Source organism: Malaclemys terrapin, chromosome 24, assembly GCF_027887155.1.
Source record: "Malaclemys terrapin pileata isolate rMalTer1 chromosome 24, rMalTer1.hap1, whole genome shotgun sequence".
In the NCBI taxonomy this organism is placed as follows: domain Eukaryota; kingdom Metazoa; phylum Chordata; order Testudines; family Emydidae; genus Malaclemys; species Malaclemys terrapin.
The window spans coordinates 726,992-750,038 of NC_071528.1; the positions used below are offsets into that span (position 1 = coordinate 726,992).

At 42.4% G+C, this 23,047-nt stretch overlaps 1 protein-coding gene across 3 annotated transcripts in view; it reads right to left on the reverse strand.

Annotated features, from left to right (window-relative positions):
- Nucleotides 1–23,047, reverse strand: part of RANBP3 (RAN binding protein 3) — a 199,178-nt gene that overhangs the window by 150,739 nt on the left and 25,392 nt on the right. For all 3 annotated transcript variants that reach the window (XM_054013387.1, XM_054013389.1, XM_054013386.1), the window contains exon 2: nt 17,253–17,308. In XM_054013387.1, coding sequence (XP_053869362.1) covers nt 17,253–17,308 — 56 coding nt within the window. The remainder of the gene's footprint in view (nt 1–17,252; nt 17,309–23,047) is intronic.

Genomic DNA, 23,047 nt, shown 5'->3' on the forward strand with positions numbered 1-23,047 from the left:
CACAAAAACTGTTTGATAGCACAGAGAAACATTACATTAAGTCAAGAATGCTATATACAACTGAAACAATAGAGTTTATTGTAGGCAAGCACAATATAAATACCCAAACTACATCTCTACTTTTGTGAAAAGTGAATTGGATTGTTAATGATCCGTAAGAGGACAAAACTTTGATTTTACATCTCATCTGAAAGATAAGGTTTTGCTCAGGAATGGTCAGGATACAGGGGTGTTTAAGTTTTCAAAATCAAAGCTTTATTTTAAATACACAAAGACTGTCAAACCCAAACACCAATTTGAAATAGTCAAAGAAATGAGTCAGAAAGAAGTGGAGAAGGTGGTGGAATCTCCTTCCTTAGAGGTTTTTAAGGCCCGGCTTGACGAAGCCCTGGCTGGGATGATTTAGTTGGGATTAGGTCCTGCTTTGAGCAGGGGGTGGGACTAGATGACCTCCTGAGGTCCCTTCCAGCCCTGAGATTCTATGATTCTATGATAATCTTACATGAACAAATGGATCCCACAAGTAGAGTCCCAGAAAAGTGGGCTGGTAGAAATCCCAGCACACTCACTCCTTCCAGAGCCTTAAGGAAAAGGGGACTGGCTTCTCACAATGAGGCTGTCTCTTGAGCCCCACAGTTGTCTCCCCTCCTCTGCACCATTTTTTAAAATTGCTTTTCAGCCTCTAATACAGCAAATCCTCTAACTAGTAGATTTTTGATACATTTTTCACATTGCTCACTAACTCAAACTACTATAATAATTTCGACTAAATGATACAATTGCTAAAGAAATAGCTTATGTATATCAGATAACAAGGATAAAGCTCAATAAACTATACAAGATGAACAAAGAAGAGGAATTCTAACTCCAGAACTATTAATCCAGCACCTACCACTACATTCTCTTTAAGAACACCACATTTGTAAAAATTACAAAGAGCCTCATTCTCATTTGCACTAAATCTCCTTTTCCCCAGAATGGGATAAATGAAAATCAGGCCCAAAAGGTTGAAAAAATAATTGACAGTTTTGTGTCTCAAAAAGAAAACACTTGACAATTTAACTGCCTTCTAGATCAGTTAATAGATGCCAGTAGCATTTTTAATGCAGTCATCTGGAAACTAGATCTAACAGGCTGATAAGCATTATTTTTAATTGGTGTGGAGGGGCAGACAACTGTGGGGCTCAAGGGACAGCCTCTTTGTGAGAAGAAAGTCCCCCTTTCCATAAGGCTCTGGAAGGAGTGAGTGTGCTGGGATTTCTATCAGCTTGCTTTCTTCAGGCTCTACTTCCACTTCAGCTGAAAGCTTTACTGAAAATAGCACCAGCTAAGTCAATCTTGTAAATCTGCTAAGCAGCCAAAGAAAATAACTGCAGGTCTCATTATTAAAAGGGAGGGGGAGAGGGAAGACATTGTCCTGAATCACCTTTAGGTTACCATATTTTATTTAAGGCAAGTTTGATAAGAAAAATGCACTGAATTGTGCTGGAGCATCTACATAAGTAGATGTGCATGTTCTGATGTTTCACTAAATCCAAGTGTCCATTTTAAAAACTGGTCTCCATAGCCTACCACCACATTAAAGGTTTGAATCTGCAATCTGCTTGCCACATTCAACGCCTATTAACTTCACTGGAAATTATGGGTCTTCAGCACCTCACAGGAACAGGCCTCAAGTGAGCATTTCAGGAAATAGTGGCTCCGACAAGTAGGGTAGGCAGAATTTGACTTTTAATTTTTTTCTAATTTCAATGATTAATATTGATCTTCACTTAAGAAGATTATTGATTTTTAACTATTTTTACAGATGCTAGAAATTGAGAGAGCAGAGACCCTGCCGGCCAGGAGCAAGGTGAGCCCCACACTGTGGGGTGCTGCTGAACACTTCCTGTGGATCTCACACTCATGGCTAGTCAGTGAGCGAGCAGGGCCATGAGAGTGAAGTTGTAGAGGGTTCCCCTGCACGGCGGTGGGCCACAGGCACAAGGGTGCATGGAGGTGTAGTAGGAAGAGGGCCTGAAACATAAGCCCTTGTATCAGAGGCCTGAGCTAAAGTAGTGGTCAAACCTTTGCTGAGCATTCACACACACACACACATTCCAGAAGGGTGGTACCAAACACCCCCATACCAACACATTCCCTAAAGATAACAGGAACAGGCTGACCCATCCTAAAGATAAGGTCAGGAGATGCATAGAGATGTACAAGGTGATGGCTGACACACTCTGACGGAGCCAGTTTTCATCTATGTCAGAGGGGCAGTACGTTAACTTGTTTGTAAAACGGAGTCTCAGAGAAGTGTCTTTGGCCAGCTGAGGGGATAGTGGAAAGTCCTGCCACTAACTGAGCTGTGTCCGTTGTCACGGGCATACATGCACTGAATGTACTCGTGGCATGTATAAGGCACCAATACCGTGCCTCGTCAACAATAAACCTAACCAAGTTCCTTCGCTACGAATTGAGTCTGTGGTTATTAAGCAGTTCAACCAGAGTCTGATACGACATGGACGTGCTGGGTTGCTAGCAAAAGAGGTCCATATGAATTTAAAAAATATAGTGGGGAAGAAACATGTAATAGAATCTGTAAGGCTAGGGCAGAAACTGTAGCCTTAAAATGTAAAATATTGCAAACTAAGCTAGAGCCCTAGAATGCTCCCATTCCCTTGCAGGGCGGCAAGCCGTCCAGAAACAGCAAGCACAGGAACAGAATAAAACATTGAAAATAGCTGTAAAAAGCCTACAAAAAAAAGATGTGCCATTTCCTGTTATAAGTTGTGGTCAACAGCAGGCTTCAGAAAGCTACCCTGTGCCTGAAGAATGGGGACAGAAATGGAAAAAGGTGGCCTTAGCAAAATTAAAAAATGAAACAGGAGCCACTGCATTGCAACCCACCACCATATGATAAAAGCCAGGTTCTGGTAAAACTCAAACCCAGACCTAGACTAGTGCCTGTCAGAATGGGAGAAGTAAGTGCACAGGAGGGAGAAGTTGCAAAAACTTTCATTGAACTGGTAAATCAGATGAAGGAAAAAAATGGAACAGTTCACAGAGCTCATTAGGAGACAGGAGCTGCGACTTGATCGAAGGGAAGTGGAAAAAAAAACTGCAAACTAGGCTGTCAAGCGATTAATCAAATTAATGGCAATTAATTGTGCGATTAAACAATAATAGAATACCATTTATTTAAATATTTTCAGATTTCTTTTTCAAATATATTGATTTCAATTACAACACAGAATACAAAGTGTACAGTGCTTACTTTATATTTATTGTTGATTACAAATATTTGCATTGTAAAAAACAAAAGAAAATATTTTTCAATTCATCTAATACAAGTACTGTAGTACAATCTCTTTATCATGAAAGTTGAACTTACAAATGTAGAATTGGGGGGGGGGGGGGGGGGGAATGACGACACAAAACCTGCATTCAAAAACAAAACAATGTAAAACTTTAGAGCCTACACATCCAATCAGCCCTATTTCAGCCAATCGCTCAAACAAGTTTGTTTGCATTTCCAGAAGTTAATGCTGCCTGCTTCTTGTTTACAATGTCACCTGAAAGAGAGAACAGGCATTCGCATGGCAATGTTCTAGCCAGCATCGCAAGGTATTTACATGCCAGATGCGCTAAAGATTCCCTTCATGCTTCAACCACCATTCCAGAGGACACACGCCCATGCTGATGATGGGTTCTGCTCGATAACGATTAAAAGCAGTGCGGACTGATGCATGTTCATTTTCATCATCTGAGTCAGATGCCACCAGCAGAAGGTTGATTTTCTTTTTTGGTGGTTTGTGTTCTGTAGTTTCCGCACTGGAGTGTTGCTCTTTTAAGTCTTCTGAAAGTGTGTCTCGTCCCTCTGAGATTTTGGAAGGCACTTCAGAGTCTTAAACTTTGGGTCGAGTGCTATAACTATCTTTAGAAATTTCACATTGGTATCTTCTTTGCATTGTGTAAAATTAGCAGTGAAAGTGTTCTTAAAATGAACAACATGTGCTGGGTCATCATCTGAGACTGCTATAACATTAAATATATGGCAGAATGCAGGTAAACCAGAACAGGAGACATACAATTCTTCCCCAAGGAGTTCAGTCAAAATTTAATTAACGCATTATTTTTTTTAACAAGCATCATCAGCATGGAAGCAGGTCCTCTGGAATGATGGCCGAAGCATGAAGACGCATATGAAGCTTTAGTGCATCTGGCACATAAATATCTTGCGATGCCAGCTACAACAGTGCCATGTGAACGTCTGTTCTCACTTTCAGGTGACATTGTAATTAAGAAGTGGGCAGCATTATCTCCTGTAAATGTAAACAAACTTGTTTTTTTAGCAATTGGCTGAACAAGAAGTAGGACTGAAAGGACATGTAGGCTCTGAAGTTTTACATTGTTTTGTTTTTGAGTGCAGTTATGTAACCAAAAAAACCTACATTTGTAATTTGCACTTTCATGATAAAGAGATTATACTACAATACTTATATGAAATGACTTGTAAAATACTATTTCTTTTGTTTATCATTTTTACAGTGCAAATATTTGTAATAAAAAATAATATAAAGTGAGAACTATACACTTTGTATTCTGTGTTGTCACTGAAATCAATATAATTGAAAATGTAGAAAAAATCCCAAAATATTTAATAAATTTCAATTGGTATTCTATTTAACAGTGTGATTAATCAAGATTAATTTTGTTCAGGTAATCACGTGAGTTAACCGTGATTATTCGACAGCCTTACTTCAAACTAAAAAAAAAATCGAGTTGGTTAACACCTAAAATTGATGCATTAACATATGGAGTTGTCCAAAGACAGTTAGCTACAGCATGTAAAGGCACTCCTGCAATCCATTTGGCATGCACACAAAAGCAATACGCACTGGGGAAACAAATTCAGGTTTTACCAGAGCAGGTAACTATCCCCACTCTCCTCTCAGAGCCAGGATAAAAACCCGGGGTGTGGGTTCCCCACTGCTTTGACCCACTAAACCACACTCCGCGCTCAGAGCTAAAAATATAACCTCTTTTCTCAACTATTTTTACATACCTGTTAAAGGATATAAAGGAAAACTTATCAGTTTGCTAAATTTGCTGCTGCTACTGCCACTGCCTGTACTTATAGGCCTGGTCTACACTATGAGTTTAATTCGAATTTAGCAGCGTTAAACCGAATTAACCCTGCACCCGTCCACACAACCAAGCCCTTTACTTCGATATAAAGGGCTCTTAATATTGATATCTGTACTCCTCCCCGATGAGGGGAGTAGCGCTGAAATCGGTATTGCCATTTCGGATTAGGGTTAGTGTGGCCGCAATTCAACGGTATTGGCTCCGGGAGCTATCCCACAGTGCACCATTGTGACCTCTCTGGACAGCAATGTGAACTCGGATGCACTGGCCAAGTAGACAAGAAAAGCCCCGCAAACTTTTGAATTACATTTCCTGTTTGCCCAGCGTGCACGGCACAGGTGACCATGCAAAGCTCATCAGCACAGGTAACCATGCAGTCCGAAAATCAAAAAAGAGCACCAGCATGGACCGTATGGGAAGTACTGGATCTGATCGCTATATTGGGAGAGGATTCAGTGCTAGCAGAACTACGCTCCAAAAGACGAAATGCCAAAACTTTTGAAAAAATCTCCAAGGGCATGATGGAGAGAGGCACAATAGGGACTCACTACAGTGCTGCGTGAAAGTTAAGGAGCTCAGACAAGCCTATTAAAAAACAAAGGAGGCAAACGGTCGCTCTGGGTCAGAGCCGCGGACATGCCGCTTCTACGCTGAGTTGCATGCAATTCTGGGGGGGCCGCCACCACTACTCCACCTCTGACCGTGGATTCCGAGGCGGGGATAATCTCAGCCGTGCCTGAGGATTCTGTGGATGGGGAAGAGGAGGAGGAGGATGACGACGAGCTTGCGGAGACCACACAGCACTCTGTTCTCCCCAACAGCCAGGATCTTTTTCTCAGCCTGACTGAAGCACCCTCCCAGCCCCCAGACAATGAGGCCATGGAAGGGACCTCCGGTGAGTGTACCTTTGTAAATATAAAACATGGTTTAAAAGCAAGCGTTTTTTAATGATTAATTTGCCCTGAGGACTTGGGATGCATTCGTGGCCAGTACAGCTACTGGAAAAGTCTATTAACATGTCTGGGGATGGAGCGGAAATCCTCCAGGGACATCTCCATGAAGCTCTCCTGGAGGTACTCCAAAAGCCTTTCCACAAGGTTTCTTGGCAGTGCAGCCTTATTCCGTCCTCCATGGTAGGACACTTGACCACGCCATGCTAGTAGCAAGTAATCTGGTATAATTGCATGACAAAGCCTGGCAGCATATGGTCCCGGTGTTTGCTGGCATTCAAGCAACATCCATTCTTTATCTCGCTGTGTTATCCTCAGGAGAGTGATATCGTTCATGGTAACCTGGTTGAAATACGGGAATTTAATTAAGGGGACAGAGGTGGCCGTTCCTACTGGGCTGTTTGCCTGTGGCTGAAAAGAAATCCTTCCCTGCAGTTAGCCAAGCGGGGGGGGGGGGGGCGGGGGGGAAGCGGAATTTCCTTAATACCAGCCACGCAGTGGGGTGGAGGGATAAAACGATCATCCCAGAGAATTGGATGGGGGGGGGGGCGGGATTAGTTTGGTTTCTGCTGCTGTACGTTAACAGGAAAACCGCAGCACTCAACGGGCTTTGCTTGGTATGTGGGAAAGGAGGGTGCTGCTTGTAGGAAAGCTGCAGAAGCCGAAAGACAATGGCTTACCATGGCCGCATGCAAGCCGAATTTTGTTGCCCGGACCTGCATCTGTGCTCTCTAACACTAGAGGCACAGGCACTCAATATTAAGATGCAAAATGCGACCTTGTACCGAAATCACATGTGCTATGTAATGTGAATAGTGTTGTTCACTGTGAAAGAGTATAAGCATTTGTCATAACTATAAAGGGAAGGGTAAAAGCCCTCCTGTGTACAGTACTGTAAAATCCCTCCTGGTCAGAGACTCCAAAATCCTTTTACTTGTAAAGGGTTAAATTCAGTTAACCTGGCTGACACCTGACCCAAAGGACCAATAAGGGGACAAGATACTTTCAAATCTTGGTGGGGGGGAGGCTTTTGTTTGTGCTCTTTGTTTTGGGGGTTGTTCGCTCTTGGGACTGAGAGGGACCAGACTTCGATCCAGGTTCTCCAAATCTTTCTGAACAAGTCTCTCATATTTCCAACTTGTAAGTAAACAGCCAGGCAAGGCGTGTTAGTTTTTATCTTTGTTTTCTCAACTTGTAAATGTACCTTTTTGCTAGAGTGTTTATCTCTGTTTGCTGTAACTTTGAACCTAAGGCTAGAGGGGTTTCCTCTGGGCTCTTTAAGTTTGATTACCCTGTAAAGTTATTTTCCCTCCTGATTTTACAGAGATGATTTTTACCTTTTTCTTTAATTAAAAGCCTTCTTTTTAAGAACCTGATTGATTTTTTCCTTGTTTTTAGATCCAAGGGGGTTGGATCTTGATCCACCAGGAGTTGGTGGGAGAAAGGAGGGGGATAGTTAATTTCTCCTTGTTTTAAGATCCAAGGGATTTGGATCTGTATTCACCAGGGAATTGATGAAGAGTCTCTCAAGGCTACCCAGGGAAGGGAATTAGCATTTTGGGCGTGGTGGCAGCGGACCAGATCTAAGCTGGTAGTTAAGTTTAGAAGTTTTCATGCAGGCCCCCACATTTGTACCCTAAAGTTCAAAGTGGGGAAGCAGCCTTGACAGCATTGTTCTGTAAAATGTATCTTTTTAAATACTTCTCTCCTTTTTCCCACTCCCTCCCGCAGCTGCAATTTTTTCAAGCCTCCCTCCTCCGTCCTGAAGGCTATCTCAGATAAGGTGTCGAAAAAAAGAGGACGCGAAACGAAATGTTCTCGGAAATCAAGGAATCCACCCGCAATGAAAGAGCTCATCTGAATGAGTGGAAGGACACGGTAGGAAAGTACAGGAAAGATGCCAGTGAACATGAGGCCATGAGGGACGCTCGAGATGAGAGGTGGCAGGCTGCAACGCTGGGGCTGCTGCATGATCAAACGGACATGCTCCAGCGTCTGGTGGAGCTTCAGGAACGGCAGCAGGAGCACAGAGTGCCGCTGCAGCCGCTGTATAACCTCCCTCCCCCCCACCATGTTTCATGGCCTCCTCACCTAGACGTGCAAGAACGCGGGGGGGAGGCTCCATGCACCCTCCCACTCCACCCCAGTGGACAGCCCAACCAAAAGGCTGTCATTACTTTGAACTTTTTTAGTGGCCTTTTCCTTCCCTCCTATCTTTCTCCCAAGCCCTACCCGGGCTACCTTGTCAGTTCTCTCCCTCTTTTTATAATCAATTAATAAAGAATGCATGATTTTTAAACGATAGTGACTTTATTTCCTTTGAAAGCAAGCTGGGATCGAAGGGGGAGGGTGGGTTGCTTACAGAGAATGAGTCAATCAAGCAATCAAGGGGGTGGGTTTTCATCAAGGAGAAACAAACAGAACGTTCACACAGTAGCCTGGCCAGTCATGAAACTGGTTTTCAAAACTTCTCTGATGCGCAGTCACTTCCTTTGGTAGCAGTAACTCAGTGATTGCTTTGGCTACTTGCATCACAGCAGCCCCCACAGTAGATTTGCCCACTCCAAATTGATTCCCGACTGACTGGTAGCTGTCTGGCGTTGCAAGCTTCCACAGGGCTATCGCCACTCGCTTCTCAACTGTGAGGGCTGCTCTCATCTTGGTATTCTGGCACTTCAGGGCAGGGGAAAGCAAGTCACAAAGTTCCATAAAAGTGCCCTTACGCATGCAAATGTTTCGCAGCCACTGGGAATCATCCCAGACCTGCAACACTATGCGGTCCCACCAGTCTGTGCTTGTTTCCTGGGCCCAGAATCGGCGTTCCTCGGCATAAACCTGCCCCATTAACAGCATGATCTCCAAAGCGCCGGGGCCCACGGTTTGATAGAATTCCATGTCCATGTCCTCATCACTCTTGTCACCGCGCTGCCATAGCCTACTCCTTGTCGCCTGGTTTTGCAGGTTCTGGTTCAGCATAAACTGCACGATAACGCATGAGGTGTTTACAATGTTCATGACTGCTGTCTTGAGCTGAGCAGGCTCCATGCTTCCCGTATGCACTGTTCACCAAGGAAAAAGGAGCGAAATGGTTGTCTGTCGTTGCTTTCCCGGAGGGAGGGGGAGGATGTACCCAGAACCACCCACGACAATGTTTTTGGCCCCATCAGGCATTGGGATCTCAACCCAGAATTCCAATGGGCGGAGGACACTGCAGGAACTATGGGATAGCTACCCACAGTGCAAAGCTCTGGAAATCAACACTAGCTCCGGTACATGGACACACATCGCCGAATTAATGTGCTTAGTGTGGCCGCATACATTCGACTTTATACAATCTGTTGCTAAAAACCGGTTTCTGTAAAATCGGAATAATCCCGTAGTGTAGACATACCCTAAAATACCTTAATAGAGTTACTCTCTCTTGGCTCAGGTCTCCCTACCTTCCTAGGTTGTTCTTCCCCCTTCTGCTCGCTCTCTGTTTTAAAAGTTATAGTTTTTACAGAAACCTCCAAAAGATAAAGCAATTGAAAACAAAACAAAACAAGGTAAAAACTTTAAATAAATCCAGTAAATTAATTATTTTAACCCTTCAGGAATGCAACAGCTGGAATTACTCCTAACTTTCTTAAAGATATGGTTGCCAAGCAATAGAAATGCAGACTCTGCTTCTAATCCTAACCACTGACTAATATTTGAAACATGGGCTTTCCTTATTTCCATATACCAGAGTTTTAAAATAAAGTTGAATATAAAGTAATAAAAAATGCCTTAAGTTACTAAATTAATACAACAAATTTGGCAAGTATAAATTATCAATTTTAATGAAAGTTTTAAATAAAAAGGTAATAACTTATTATTTAAATGTTTAACCTTTGTGATTATTTTATTTTTTTGTTTGCCTTATTTTGTATAGTTAGAAATAGAATTCTGGCGCCATTTGTTTTTAATTGTCCTGTATGTTGTCCTGTGTCGTACAGTGTGTCACTTGACTTTTTTTTGTTTTGTTTTTATTTTGTTATAACAAAAGTCAATTTTATATCATTTTTTAATACAAGTGGTACCACACTATTTTAATATTATGGTTGGGATATAATCATGATAATATAATTAATACCAATTTTTTTTTTTTTTTGCAAAGTTCAAAAAGGTCTCAGCAACATTAAGGTAAAGGTAATATTAACGAAGTGTCAATTTCTTGTTTGGATTTTTATAAACTTGTTTGCACTTCTAAATAGAGTTATAAGAATGTTATAGCAAAAATATTTAAAAACAATTTATGCATAAAGCCAAACAATTTAACAGCTTTCCACCTTTTCAACAGGTTTCCAGCTTTGTCTCCCAAACACAACCAAGTGTCATGAAAGTTTAATACCCTCAAAGTATTTGCATAGACTTGTATTTAAAATTCTTTTTGGTTTAATTTTTATTCTCCTAAGATATGTTAAAGGGAAGTAGTGGTTGTTAATGTTTGTGCTTCTAAATAGTTAAAAGTGGAATTGGTATCAATTAACTCTAAAAGTGTGGTAAAAATTATGTTAACTCTTTTGCTAACACAGAGTGCTCAGGAGAGAAAAGCAACACACCTTCTTATAGAAGATTGCGAGCATCTATTTTAGCAGTTAAGTATTATATTTAGTATAAAATATTAGTAATGCACCTCAAGTAAAAATGAATGTCTACATTCATTGCAACAATTGCAAAAGTATAGCTTGTGTCTTAAAAGACTTGGTCCCTATTACATTGTAAACACATTAAGCTACTCTGTGTATTAAGAACAAGAGTACTTGTGGCACCTTAGAGACTAACAAATTTATTAGAGCATAAGCTTTCGTGGACTGCAGCCCACCACGAAAGCTTATGCTCTAATAAATTTGTTAGTCTCTAAGGTGCCACAAGTACTCTTGTTCTTTTTGCGGATACAGACTAACACGGCTGCTACTCTGAAATCTGTGTATTAAGTTTGGGTTACTGAAAACAAGAGAAATGTAAACAAGCAAAAACTTTATTGGGTTAACCAACTTAGGGCATGTCTATACTTGCCATTTAAAGTGGAAAAGGTCCCTTTTTGCGCAAAAGCCATGGGAGCATCTACCCTTATCAATGACTTTTTGCGGTGAAACTTCTGGGTTTCACCGCAAAAAGAAAACCACCTCCACGAGAGGCGTACAGCTCTTGCCAGTGATGCTTTTGCGGTGATGTGCAAGTGAAGGCACGTTCTTCCTGTTTACAGAGCTTTTAGCCTCTGGAGGATATCCCATAGTGCCTAGGTGACCACTCTGGCCAGCAGCTCTGCTGCTCTGACGCCAGGTAAACAGACATCCACCCCTCCCCCTGTAAAGCCAAGGGAACTTTGAAACTCCCCTTCCTGTTTTTTTGGTAAATGCTCAGTTGTCATCTGGCCAGGTGACAATGGCTGCTCCACGAAGCAAACAATCCCCTGCTTGGAGCAATGCTGAGCTACTTGGCCTGATCAGTATTTGGGTAGAGGAGTGTGTGCAAGGACCCAGGATGCCCCGCGACCACCACCACCCCCATCCCACAAGACCTATCGTCAAAGTGGAGAGAGCTGCACTGTGGGATAGCTGCCCTCAGTACACTGCTCATCAACGATGGAAGTGCTGCAAATGTAAACACTCTGACGCCTGTGGAAGTAAGTGAGTACACAAACCAGCGTTTTTCTTTCCCAGTCACTATCACTGACAGCGCAAAAACTCTGCAAGTGTAGACATAGCCTTAAGCTTAAGAGTACATCCTACAGACCAAAGACACCAGAAGATATCTTCTGATGTTTTTGTGGTGTGAGATCAGTATACAGTGAAGAAACCACCAAGCATCAAGAAAAGAAAAATGAAGTGCTTTATAAAGAGGAGACTGGTCAACTACACCTCAGTCTACCATATATAGACAATTAAGTTGGCAATCGGCTACAAACAACTGTCATGCAATTTGAATTTGGCTGTGTAAAAGCAACTGTATTATTGCTATATTGTTATACTATTGCTGTACTGTTGCATTATCGCTGTACAACATTTACAATGTGCATAACATTGTGAAACTGTTTAACAAACAAACAAATGGCAGCAAACAACATGAAGGCAAGAAGAACAAATTGGTAAAGAAATTAAGTTACACAGTAACTACAAATTGGGTAAACAAATTCCCTGGTAGTACCAGTCACACTTTGGGGTCAGTGACACTGCATCCTAAGCAAGGCACATTTTATTCAAAACACTCTTGTTCAGTGTCTGGGTACCAATACTAAATCCTGGCACAACAATAGTTGATAAACTGATTACTGTCCATTCAGTAGGTCATCTGGAAGACAGCATCCATAAGGAACAACTGGATCTATGTCAACAAATGGTGTACCGCAGAGCAATGCAACAGAGAAGCTAGCCATTCCTGTTTCCTGCCCAGCAAAGCTTATCAGAGAGTGACAACCAGCAGTAAGGGTAACCTATAACATGAGTACTGAGCAGTAACTAACTACAAATATTTATAGGTAAAGGCCTCATTTATAATGTCACTACTCAACATTTCTTGTACTTCTCATATACATAGCACTGTAAAACGCACTGTAGCAAAACCTATCCCAGTATTTCAAAACACTCAGCCTACTACCAATAATAATACAGGTGGTAACTGTAAATGCCCTAATAGGATGTGTTGCTATCTACAGTACCACAAGGGCCAAACCACAATACCAGATTAGAAAACTATTGTTATGCTTGAATATAAGGTGGTGTGTGTGTGTGTGTGTGTGTGTGTGTGTGTGTATAAGGATAGTGTGTATATACACACACACACACACACACACACACACCCCTATGCACACTACAAATATATATGCCATATCCATATTATTCATATATATTAATTATTTGGGAGTGCCTCTAAGGCTCAATCATAAAACTACATTCCTCAATCAAAGCCCCGGGCCTAACATTCCCAGTCCCACCACAAGGGACTACAATTAATTGGAAAATAGAATCTGTCCATCAGTCATACAAGGGAATGTGCAGACTACGGGACAGATAGGGCATGAATGTATGGATGGTAAAGTAAGGTGACCACACTGTTATGTTGGTAAAGTAAGATGACCCACTGTTAGCCCACTGGGTCATCTTCAGTCCATGCATTATGCTTTTCCGGGATGATGGGTAAACATCCTCCCCATTAAAAGACAGAAAGTGGGGGAATGTAGTAGGAAGAGGGCCTGAAACATAAGCCTTTGTATCCGAGGCCTGAGCTACAGTAGCAGTCAAACCTTTACTGATATAAAGCAAAATCAGGCTGAGCTAGAGGCAGGCCCTGCTCACAGAATCCGGCAAGAACAGGGCTGATATTGCAAAAACACATTCCTGAGAGGTGCTAGGCACAGAGCATTCACACAAACACATTCCAGAAGGGTGGTACCAGAACACCCCGATACCAACAAATTCCCTAAAGATAACAGGAACACGCTGACCCATCCTAAAGATAAGGTCAGGATGACAGGGTGATGGATAGAGATGTACAAGGTGATAGGTAGAAATCGGCTCTGCCAGAGGGTGCCAACTAACTACATCAGAGGGGCAGTATGTAACTTATTTGTATTGATGTATAAAATGGAGTCTCAGAGAGAGCGTCTTTGGCCAGCTGAGGGGATGGTGGAAAGTCCTGCCACTAACTGAGCTGCATCCACTGTCATGCACATACATGCACTGAGTGTACTTGTAGCAAGTATAAGGCACCAATACCATGCTTCATCGACAATAAACCTGACCAAGTTCCTTTGCTACAAACCAAGTCAGTGGTTATTAGGCACTTCGATCAGAGCCTGCTGTACACGCTATCTGGCCAGAGTCAGTACAGCATGCAGAGAGAACCCACACGCAGCCAACATCTGAACACAGGAGGAACACAGTCTTAGAGGGGCAGGACAAGGATCCCTGGCCAGGAATGCAAGGACAAAGACTAGCCCCTAGCTGTGGGGTGCTGCTGAACAGTCCCTGCCCAGGAACCACTGCCATGAGCTGGTTGGTGAGTGCAGTCTGTTGTCATGGCAGTGAGGGAGTGGGGCCACAACAGCAGGACTCATAAGAATAGCCATAATGGGTCAGACCAAAGGTCTACCTAGCCGAGTATCCGCTCTTCCGACAGCGGCCAATGCCAGGTGCCCCACAGGGAATGAACAGAACAGGCAATCATCAAGTGATCCATCCCATGTCACCTATTCCCAGCTTCTGGCAAAAAGAGGCTAGGGACACCATCCCTGCCCATCCTGGCTAATAGCCATTGATTGATCTATCCTCCACGAACTTATATAGTTCTTTTTTGAACCCTAAGAGGGTTCTGAGCAATGTTACTGAGCATTGATTTCGGCATGTCAGCTGAAATCCATATTTACCAACATCTACCGATTAAAATAAAATCATGCCAAGCCTACCTATAGATTAATAATGGAGAGTACTATCTCCAGAAAAGTCTGCTGAAGATACAGAATCCAGCTACAACAACAGGAGGCCTTGTAAAGTCAAGTTTCATTTTCTGCAGTAAATTGGAGTAGTACCTGAATTCTCCATAATTCTAAATATCTATTAATGATCAGAGATGGCCCACATGTGTTAGATTCTCACATGGGGGCACACCTTGATAAGCTACTTTTCTCCTTCTCCCATTGATGGTAGCTGAACAGCCTCCTGAAGAAAAGAAGCACTCTGTATAGTGCCTGAAAGGGTCAACTTGAGCAGGATTACACATAGGGTTGCCAATTTTAGTTGAACATATTCCTGGAGGTTTCATCATATGACATAACCTTAATTAAAGATTGAGCTTTAATTCCTAGCGATTCCAGAACAATCCTGGAGGGTTGGCAACCCTAACTGCAAAGCTAACTGAAGTTTAAACTACCACCAGCCAAACACATTTTGCTAGAGTATAAATTATTATTTTCTTTATCTAAAACTGTTTATTGTGCCACTTTTTAAAAACTTATTTACAGTACACAAAGTAAGGCCACACTCTTCTGCCCCTCCCCACCCCTCAAAAGACATACACACAGACAAAATTCCCATTAATTTTAATAGGAATTCTTCCTGAGTAATCTTAATTAAGAATTGTCAGGTATGGCATGTAATCAGGGAATCCACTTAACCGGGGTGTTTCTTTGGGAAGCAAACTAAGCCCAATGGTAGTTAATGGCAAATGCTGTCAACTGCTGCTCAATGACAATGCTGGGTGTCAGCTAAAATGCTGCCTTTGTGAAACTTGGACATCTTCTGTTGAATAAAATGACTGCTTAATTGGTAAACCAGATTATCCCAATAAGCATATTACACAATATAACAGTTACAAAGAAATTCAAAGTTGCCATCTTGAGTTTTTTGGTAACATGGGGCCAAGTCATGCTTTTGTTACTTATGTATGCAGTTCCACAGACTTCAGCTAAAGGATTTGCACAAATAGAGTAAGCAAGATTCGACCCTTAGTTTCCAATGAAGTCTGGAGACTTTCATGGCTGTTTTAAAGTTAAGTTATCTTACGTATATTTTGGCCATTTAACATTTTATATGTATAATACCTACACTAATATTTAATAACTTGTACAAGTTGCCTTAAAACAATAAGTCCCCAACTTTTTGCATATACTAATCTGTCCACTAGCACTTACTATGCCATTACATAGGTGTAATGATTTTACTGCTGGGAAGTAATATGGGAGGAGTCACTAACACCAACCCTCCCCTCCCAAAACCATTCATAGTTCTGGAGGTATCACACAAGTGACAGGTACTTCTAAAAATAATATTTATTAGGTTAAATATAATTGAGCTACCTAGCACTGGAAGAAATTGCTGGAGTTTAACTTTAGTAATCTCTACTTTGGCTACCAATCTATTATAACCACTTAATTTATCCCTAACTAATAGAGTTAATCCTTAACTCATGTTTCTTGAGCAGGTAAGAATTGTGACAAAGGTCAAATCTTAGGTTTTATCAAAAACCTAAGGAAAATTATCTTTCTATTAAGATTTAGTTCATTATTCATGTCTTAATATTCTAGGAGTTTTTACAGATTACATATAAAATGACAGTCAGATAGCTATAAGAACTAACTTTTAGGAAGAATTAACATTTATTTGATTAGCGAATGTGAAACTTAAATGGTAGATTTGAAGAAAAGACAGATTTTTAAATTTGAATTGTGGCAGACTTAAATTGGAACCACTTTAAATAGTACCAAGTTGTCAGCTAGGGTGACAGGAGCTTTCTCTCTCTCTCTACTTACAGAACAAATACAGTACTGGCAGCAGAGAAATGCAAGCTTCTCCCACCAAATCCTGTGCCTCTATCAACACTGAACCGAATAAAGCACCTTTAGGAGTAAATCTCCATGATATCTCTGCTTAACTTCTATGAAGAGTATCATTTATGGTTGGAAGTGGACTGAGACTTAACATTTTACATATAATTTGGTAACAGCTTTCACTCACTATTGACCTGCACTGGATTCAAAACAGACATCTGATGGTAGGCTTCACATCTTGACAAAATATTTTAGTAGCACTGGAAGGTTTTCTGTTTGACCCCAGCTTAATGCATCATGGAATTCATTTGAAAACTGGGTCAGTCTCGCTTTCCAAGTTAAAGGAATATAAACTGCATTTAAAATGCAAAATGCTCTGAGGTCACTGAGTTACATAGCCGACAGCAACATTTTTCAATTTCCCCAAACTTAAATTTAATAATGAGCAATTAACCAAGAAATCAATCAGTAGTTGTATGTAATATGTAAAATTTTAGCACTAACTTGAACCATGTTTTTTTCCTTTTAACTTTCCTTTTCTTTTTATTTTGTTATTCTCTTTTCTTGCTTTCATTTCTATTTCTACGTAGTGATAAGATCTGCCTGTCCCTTTTTCCCCCATCTGTCTTTGTTTAGGATACTCCTTTGAAATTGCTCTAGATTTCCCCCACCTTCTGTCTCTCCTGTTTTCCTCCCACTAACCTATAACCTGTGTCTTCCCAAATTTTTTCCTTGAATTTCAAACCCTAATGACAACAATCTACTATCTCTTCTAAACTTCAGAAGAGTAACACCATATACAAATTACTGCTGTGACTGAAATGTTAGTCAGGATGACAGTATGCCATAAAATGAGTACATACACAATGATAGCTCCTTACCTTCTGTGCTTTATCCTTCTGAAACACAAAGACGGGTGGAGCAATGGCAGGCTTTTCTGCAAAAAAAGAAATTGTTTTTTCCAACAGCATTGAATATTACAAAGTTATGTTTTGTGATTCTTTTCACAGAAAAAGAATGAATTCTGAAAATGTTCACCTCACAATCGAGAACAACTGCACCTGTATACCCCCCCTGTGGTCCCTCAAGGGCACACACACCAGGCTCCTTAGCTGTCACCTATCTTCAGTATAGGCCTGCATCCCTCTCCCGTCTAATCGGGTTTTTTCCAGGATGTACAGTTCCCTGCCTACACTGATATTCCCAGCAACCCGACTGCCAAAACTGTCAACAACTGCACTTTGCTTTCTCTTCGAAGGTTAGGAATAATATAATTGCCAGCAGTTATGAGTTACCAAATAGCATAAGCAAGCACATTTATTCTTATGGTGAAAGCATTACAGTGAAAATATTTTAGACAGTAAAAGAATCTAAACACATGCTAATAAGCTTATCATAGATCACCTCCAAACTTCAGCAAGGGCTCTGGTAGCAATGGGTTTTTGTGTGGTTACAAGTTCATAAACAGCCTTAGCTCAGAATAAACACAACCATGCACAGGTTAATGTTTCCTTTTACAGCCTGGGCCTTCAATCTTGAGATTCCACTGTGACGCTGTACCCCATAATGCTTTAATATGCTGGAATATGTTTTGTGCTGCCTGTGCCATGTAACATATCTCTGTAAAAGTTATGGTCTACTATATCTATTCATCCTATTTGTACACATATATCATTTTCTACTTGAGGTTAAGAATATGGGATGTATACTTGCTTGGTTTCTAAGTAAGCTTTGTGAGGCATTTGATCAATTTCTTTAGGAAGGAATTTGCAAGGTTAAGTACCCGATCAGGAAGCACTTGGGGAACAATGCATCTTGGAATGCTCCAATCCACATAAGAAGTCTTCCTGGAGACATACAAGATACCACGTGGACAATGGCTTCTGCCTGTAAAGACTGTGAGTCATGCATGGACATGTGACTTGCCCAGGTGACTCCAGAACTCCATCTTGGAGCTGGACTTTGCATAGGAGTGAGGAGGGGAGGGTCTCCACCCACAAGAGAAAGTCTATTTAAACCTATGGGAGACCCCTCCATTTTGTTTTCAGCTGGCTAAAGAGAGAGCCTCCCCAACCCCCAGGATACTTGGAAGAAACTGGAACAAAGGGGTGTGAGTGATTGCTGGACCCAGGCTAAAAGGAGATTAGTCTGTAAAAGGGAGCATTCTGGAACTGGTGAGGATCTTATCTGTACTCAATGTTTGATTAGACATAGATTTGTGCATTTTGTTTTATTTTGCTTGGTGTCTTACTTTGTTCTGTCTGTTACTACTTCGAACCACTTAAATCCTACTTTCTGTATTTAATAAAATCACTTTTTACTTATTAATTAATTCAGTATGTATTAATACCTGGGGGAGCAAACAACTGTGCATATCTCTCTATCAGTGTTATAGAGGGTGAACAATTTATGAGTTTACCCTGTATAAGCTTTATACAGGGTAAAACAGATTTATTTGGGTTTAGACCCCATTGGGAGTTGGGCATCTGAGTGCTAAAGACAAGCACACTTCCGTAAACTGTTTTCAGGAAACCTGCAGCTTGGGGCAAGTAATTCAAGACCCTGGGTCTTTGTGGAGCAGACGGGAGTGTCTGGCTCAGCAAGACAGGGTGCTGGAGTCCTGAGCTGGCAGGGAAAACAGGAGCAGAGGTAGCCTTGGCACATCAGTTGGCAGCTCTCAGGGGGGTTTCTCTGATCCAACCCGTCACATCCACGAACAGATTATCAGTAGAAAATAGTTTCCTCATTGGGGTGTAGCTACAAAAAGAAGGGCTTTTGCATAACCAGAGTTGGGAATTTGCTCTCACCTTCCCATAGAGATTCCCTAGACAAACCATTTAACATTGTTTGTCCACACATCCATTCTTGTCTGGCGCATTGTTCAGACAGTCCTTTGAAGTTCACAACACCTCCCAGGAATCATTACTTTTGTATTTTATAAAATGGACTCCAGATACTAATTCAGTAAGCTTTTTCAAGGATATTGCAGAAAATTGCCGTACGTGTCCCAGTTCAAGTATTAGTTACACTAGTTATAACTAAGGTGGGATTTGCAAGAATGCCTAAGGGCAGGTCTACAGGGATGCAATTTTTTTTTTTTTTTTTTTTTTTTTGACATTTCAATGTCAGTAAAAGCCCTAGAGTAGCTGCAGTTATACTGGCATAGGAGTACTTTTGCTATATATACTCCTGGAGGGATCCTTGGGACTGCACACCTGCAGAAAATATCCCCTCCCCCCTGCAGAAAATGGCAGGGAAGCAAAGGGAAGCCGTGCAGGGGGGAGGAGCGACCATGTGTGCAGTTTTTGTGGAGGACTGCCCCCCAAACAGAAGCGAGGGATGGGGGGCACACAGGGTTACGTGCCACTGCCCTCACCCCTCGTTTCTACAAATGCAGAACTGCTCAGCTGAAGGAGTCGGTGTCTCAGGCTCCACTGACTCTGCAGCTGAACACAGTCTCTTCAGTCCTAGTGACAGTTGTGCTCCCCTTCTGTGTGCTGGGAGCCTTCCTATTTTCTGGGGAACACTGAGTGCCCACAGTGGGGCTGGCTAAAGGTGGGAAGGAGGGAGGGAGGGGAGGAAGGGGGGAGGAATAGGGCAGAGAGAGGGGAATGTGGGAGTGAGCAGAGGGGAATAGGGAAGAAAAGGAGATAGGGGAATCACGGGAGTCAAGCATGCAGCATCTCCTCAGCAGTAGCTGGGGCTCTCCCTTTAAGCAAGCCCATCAAACATTCACTGTGACAAGCCCTACCCTCTTACACCTGGACCCCTCCGACAAGCCCCCCACATCCAGACCCCCACCCCACTGAGCCCCAACCCGCTGCACCTGGACCTCCACCCATCAAGCCCCACTCCCCCCAGCACCCAGAGCCTCACACCAAGCCCCCACACCCAGACCCCCCTGCTCCCTCACTGAGCCCAAACAACATTACCTGGATCCCCTGCAGAGTCCCATTGCCCCTGCACCCAGAACTGCACAATGAGCCCCTATGCATCCAGATTTCCCACCCGCACCCAGACTACCCCACTCAGAAACCTTTCAGCCCACACCTGGATCCCCCCACACTAAGCTCTTCCACACTTGGCTGGCCAGGTTCACCCAGCAAGAGCCACACCATGTGTGCCTGACACAGAGGAGCTGAGTGTTGAGGTTTTTCTGGTTGCCACTGTGTCAGGGTTGGGTGCAGCCTCACTGCCGAGTCCCTGTACAGGGAGAGGTGGGGGTTTCAGGGTGGTCTCCCACCTCAATGCAGCCAGTGGCCTGTGCGCCCCACTACCATGCTGGAGCCACATTTATTTACTGACAAATAAAATTTGCAGAATTTTAAAAAAAGTATGCATAAATTTTTACATTTTTTTGCACAGATCTTTTTGGCCCATAATTCCCTCAGGAGTATATATATAAAACTTATTTTGCTCAGGGAACTGGCATAACCAAAACTAGAAAAAGCACTATACTAGGAAGTTTTGCCAGTATAGTTATACTTATACATCCATATCACCAAACCTTTTCTAGACTAAGCCTAAGCGATTTACACACACAAGCCCCACTTTCAATGAAACTTATGCTTCTAAGCGACTTACGAACTTTGAGTAGGAAACAGGGGAGTGTTGCGAGGGAGTTCTCCAGGTGAAGGAGGAGGACTATGTGACCTTGGGCATGAGTTTGTTGTCGGTGAGGCTGTTGCATGCCTGCTGGTTGCCATGTGCATGCTTCATTAAAATTTATACCATGGACTGTTTGGGGGCTTTGTAAGTTCAGCATAGCAACCAGCTAGGCAAAGCTTTGTAACCATGCTTTAGCCCAGGGGTAGGCAATCTATGGCACGCGTGCCGCCTTCGGCACGCGAGCTGATTTTCAGTGGCACTCACACTGCCCGGGTCCTGGCCACCAGTCTGGGAGGCTCTGCATTTTAATTTCATTTTAAATGAAGCTTCTTAAACATTTTAAAAACCTTATTTACTTTACATACAACAATAATTTAGTTATATATTATAGACTTATAGAAAGAGACCTTCTAAAAACGTTTAAATGTATTACTGGCACGCAAAACCTTAAATCAGAGTGAATAAATGAAGACTCGGCACACCACTTCTGAAAGGTTACCGACCCCTGCTTTAGCCTGACATCCTTTGATCCTTAATCCCTTTAGGATCCCCTAACAAGGGGCAGGGCTACTCAGGAAGAATGGGGGGGAGACAGGACACTAATAAGGCAGCTCGTACAGGACCAGAGGAGCTAGTGAACAGGAGCAACAAACAGGGAAGTTTAGAGAGGGAGCATGAGAGCCAGATACACCAAATATTATCTAAACTCAGGCCAATAAACACCTCCTTGCCCCCACAAAAAAGACACTTTGCAACAGTAAATATAATGCAGGTAGAAGTACAGCAACAGAGTGAGGGCTATGGAGAATAGGTCCATCAATGGCTATTAGCCAAGATGGTCAGACATGCAATCCCATGCTCTGGAAGTCTTTTAAGCCTCTGACTGCCAGAAGCTGGGACTGGACAACATGGGATGGATGACTTGATCAATGTCCTGTTCTGTTCATTCCCTCTGGAGGCATCTGGCATTGGCCACTGTCAGAAGACAGACTACTAGACTAGATGGACCATGGGTGTGATTCAGTATGGCAGTGGTGCCCAAACTTTTCCATCTCACTCCGCACCACCACCAGTAATGGAATGTGCTCAGTAATGGAATGTGAGCAGAACCACAGCAGGCCAGGCGCTGAGAGCGGGGGGCTGGGACCACAAGCTGGAAGCAGGGCTGCATGTGTGGGCCGGGAGCAGAGCAGAGGCCACAGCTGTAGCCAGGGCTGGAGCAGAACTAGAGGGCACACCCTCCCCACTCCCCAGTGGGGCCTAGTTCGGGCCCCACCCCACAGTTTGGGGACCACTGCAGTTCGGACATATTTATGTTTAGGAGAGATTGAAAATCCCAACCCTAGACAGCCCTGCCAGGCCTTTTGATAACTGCAGTCAAACAATTCCACATTTTATCATCTCTTGTCAAATATACGACAGTAAACTTTGGTGTTCTAATGTTTAACTCTGTGGATAAATTGTCAATGATTTAGGGTGAACTTGAAACTTTGAGCTCCTAGTAGCCACCATGAAAAATACCTGTGCTGCCATATGTTTTGAAATTTCAGAAGACCAAGTAGTTTACTGGGCACTGTACTTCATTAAACAATATCAACTTTCTAATAATTTTTAAGTGTAACTCACTAGGTCACATGCTTACCATCGCTTTTCCTGATTTCACTATTGTTTCTCTCAATTCCTACAACATGGTGCGTCTTTTCCCTGATTTCATTAGTGCATTTCTTCCACACTCTGGCCTTCTCTCCAATGTACATTCCTCTTGTTTGCCGTCTCTCCGACTTTTTTTTTTGTTTGTTTGTTTATCCCACAAATTTCTCCCTCTCATCACTCATTATCGGTTCACTCACCTCCACCTACCCAATCCCTCACATGTACATTCTGAAAAATTTACCAGACACCCTATATTCAGAGTACTAAACTGAAGTGGAGAGTCTCAATATCAAGGGGCAACACCTAAAGAAATCAAGCCCCACAGAAGTAAAAGGGGAGGGTGCTGGAATGTCTATCAGAATGTTGTCCCATCTTTCAGAGTCTCTACCTAAAAGGTACCTGACAAATATGAAGC